The sequence below is a fragment of the Alligator sinensis genome, unplaced genomic scaffold, assembly GCF_000455745.1.
Source record: "Alligator sinensis unplaced genomic scaffold, ASM45574v1 scaffold1083_1, whole genome shotgun sequence".
In the NCBI taxonomy this organism is placed as follows: domain Eukaryota; kingdom Metazoa; phylum Chordata; order Crocodylia; family Alligatoridae; genus Alligator; species Alligator sinensis.
In genome coordinates this window covers 62,843-65,485 of record NW_005842644.1, presented here as the reverse complement: position 1 = coordinate 65,485, position 2,643 = coordinate 62,843, and the positions used below count along the sequence as shown (strand labels likewise).

The following is a 2,643-nucleotide window of genomic DNA, read 5'->3' as shown; positions in this document are numbered from 1 at the left end:
ACCCCCCCCTCCCACCTTCATGGTCCCTGCATCTCTCTGCACAGCCTGGCTCCGATACAGCTGTTAACTCTGAAACCTAATGATGGTCACGTAGCCAGAAGAGTATTGTTTCTGGCATAACCCACCCCCGCCACATGCACCCCCTCCCCGGGGGATGGGGGGCAGCAGCCTGACCTCCCCCCTCTGCCCTCCCCCCGTTGCAGGGGGTGTACTAGAGGCTGATGGGCGCCGCGTGCCGGACGGAGAGACCTGGACGGACGATGCCGACGCCTGCGTCACCTGCACCTGCAGTGTAAGGCGGGGGGCAGACCAGCCGGGGTCATCCCCCGGTTCCCACCCCCCCCAAAGCCATGCCCAGTCCCCCCAGCAGTGAAGGGGCCTCCATGGGGCTGGGGTCAGACAGCCCCCCTCCCAGGATGACCCCCCTCATCTGTGCCCACAGCTGGGCCACGTGCAGTGCCATGTGGAGGAGTGCACGGACCTCGCCTGCCCCGATGGCCTGGAGCGGGTGCAGGTGCCCGGCACCTGCTGCGGCCAGTGCCAAGGTAGGAGCCGACCTGGGAGCTGGAGGGGCAGGGAGGGCCCCCCTGGGCGCAAGGGGCTGTGCCCAGTGAGCTCAGCCTGCCAACCTGCGAGGGTCCCCATACCCGGCAGGGAAACTGAGGCACGGATGGGACCAGCACCCAGACATCCTAGCTCCCAGGGGCTGCTGTCTTGGGCGTGGGGGCGGGAGGCCATATTGGGTCCCCCCTGACCGCAGCTGTGTCACCAGTGCCAGGCAGCACCTGCTCCTACCAGGGCCGCCGGTTCGAGTCCCGTGAGCGCTGGCAGGTGGACGCGTGTACGGCCTGCTCCTGCGTGGCCGGGGAGGTGCACTGCCGCAGCCAGCGCTGCCCCCCGCCCGCCTGCGGCCCCGTGAGTCCAAGGAGCGCGGGGGGGTGCAGGTCCCTGTCCCCTGTTAGGGGTGGCGAGGGGTCTGTCATGGGTGGGGGAGCATTTTGGGGGTACAGACACCCCTTGGCAGCACCTGAGGCTGCATGCCATGGACTAGTGGGGGTCAGGGTACCCCTCCCCATGACAGCCCATGGCCCCCCAGGACGAGGCGCCGGCGCTGACGCCGGGACGGTGCTGCCCCCACTGCCACCCACGCCCGGCCACGTGCCAGGCCTTCGGGGACCCGCACTACCGCACCTTCGACGGGCGCCTGCTGCACTTCCAGGGCGCCTGCACCTACGTGCTGGCCCGCGACTGCCATGCCGAGGACTTCAGGTCAGGTCGGACCCCCTCGGTGCCACCGCTGCCCGGACACCTGGGATGCATCTTCCACTCTTGTGGGCAAGGGGGCCTGGGGGAACCAGGACTCCTGGGTCCCACCGTGGCCCCCCACCCCTTGTGTCCGCAGCGTCCACGTGAGCAACGATGCCCGGGGCCACACGGGCGTATCGTGGACCCAGGAGGTGGTGGTGCAAGTCGGGGGCACCTGGGTGCAGCTGCTGCAGGGCGGGGAGGTCATGGTGAGACCCCCGCACCCCCGCCCAGCTGTGCCCATTGCTGGGGGGCTCAGGTGTGGCCCCCCAGAAGGGGTCGTGGTGCCCTGAGCCCTGCCCTGCCCATGCCAGGTGGACGGCGAGGCGGTGACGCTGCCCTTCCTGAAGGAGCCGGCGGTGTACGTGGAGCGCCGGAGCGGCACCGTCCTACTCAACACGCACGTCGGCCTCCAGGTGTGTGGGGGGCACCCCTTGCAGCCCCCCAACACCACGGGGGTGGGCATTCATGGGGGACCAGAGATACTGATACCCTTCCCCCCGGTAACAATGGCAATGGGGGTCAGCGACCGGGTGCCCGCTGACCCCCGTGCCCCCCAGGTGCAGTGGGACGGGCGCTCGCACGTGGAGCTGAGCGTGCCGGGCACCTACCGCGGCCGGACCTGCGGCTTGTGCGGCAACTTCAACAGCTTCGCCCAGGACGACCTGCGCGGCCCCGGCGGTGACCTGCTGCCCTCCCACGCCGCCTTGGGCAACAGCTGGCAGGTGGGGGGGGGTCTACCCCATAGTGGGGGTCGCCCACAGGGGCTGCACTTGGGGTACTGGGGCCGTGAGGGTCCCCCTGCCCCAGCCCAGTGTGCCGTGCTGCCCGCAGGTAGCGGCGCCGGGGCAGGACGGGGGCTGCGGGCCGGCCCGCGACGTGGAGCCGTGCCAGGAGGCCGGGTACCGGGCGCGGCGGGAGGCGAACACGCGGTGCGGGGCGCTGAAGGCACCACCCTTCACACGCTGCCACGGGCTGGTGCCGCCCGAGGGGTTCTTCGCTGCCTGCGTGTACGATGCCTGCGCCTGCCGCGCCGACGCCGGTGCCTGCCTCTGCGATGCCCTCGAAGCCTACGCCGCCGCGTGCCGCCGCGCCGGACTGGTGCTACACTGGCGCTCGCCCACCCTCTGCGGTCAGCTGGGCACGGGCCGGGGGGTCTTGGGGGTGTCTGCGCCGGGGTGGAGGAGACTTGGGGGGCAGAGAGGGGCTGGGGGTGTCCAGGCAAGTGGGGTTGGAGCCAGACCCTGCAGTGCCACACTGACCCCCCTATCTCCCGCAGCCGTGGGGTGCCCCCGGGACCGGGGCTACGTGTTCACCGAGTGCGGCCCCCCCGGCCCC

General features: G+C 71.1%; 1 protein-coding gene across 1 annotated transcript in view; it reads left to right on the top strand.

Moving 5' to 3' along the window:
• KCP (kielin/chordin-like protein) overlaps positions 1–2,643 on the top strand; it is a 12,888-nt gene that overhangs the window by 4,060 nt on the left and 6,185 nt on the right. Inside the window, exons 13-21 of the mRNA XM_025215429.1 lie at positions 174–292; positions 443–545; positions 773–915; positions 1,097–1,269; positions 1,403–1,514; positions 1,620–1,721; positions 1,866–2,030; positions 2,140–2,437; positions 2,585–2,638. Of these exons, the coding sequence (XP_025071214.1) occupies positions 174–292; positions 443–545; positions 773–915; positions 1,097–1,269; positions 1,403–1,514; positions 1,620–1,721; positions 1,866–2,030; positions 2,140–2,437; positions 2,585–2,638 (1,269 nt within the window). The remainder of the gene's footprint in view (positions 1–173; positions 293–442; positions 546–772; positions 916–1,096; positions 1,270–1,402; positions 1,515–1,619; positions 1,722–1,865; positions 2,031–2,139; positions 2,438–2,584; positions 2,639–2,643) is intronic.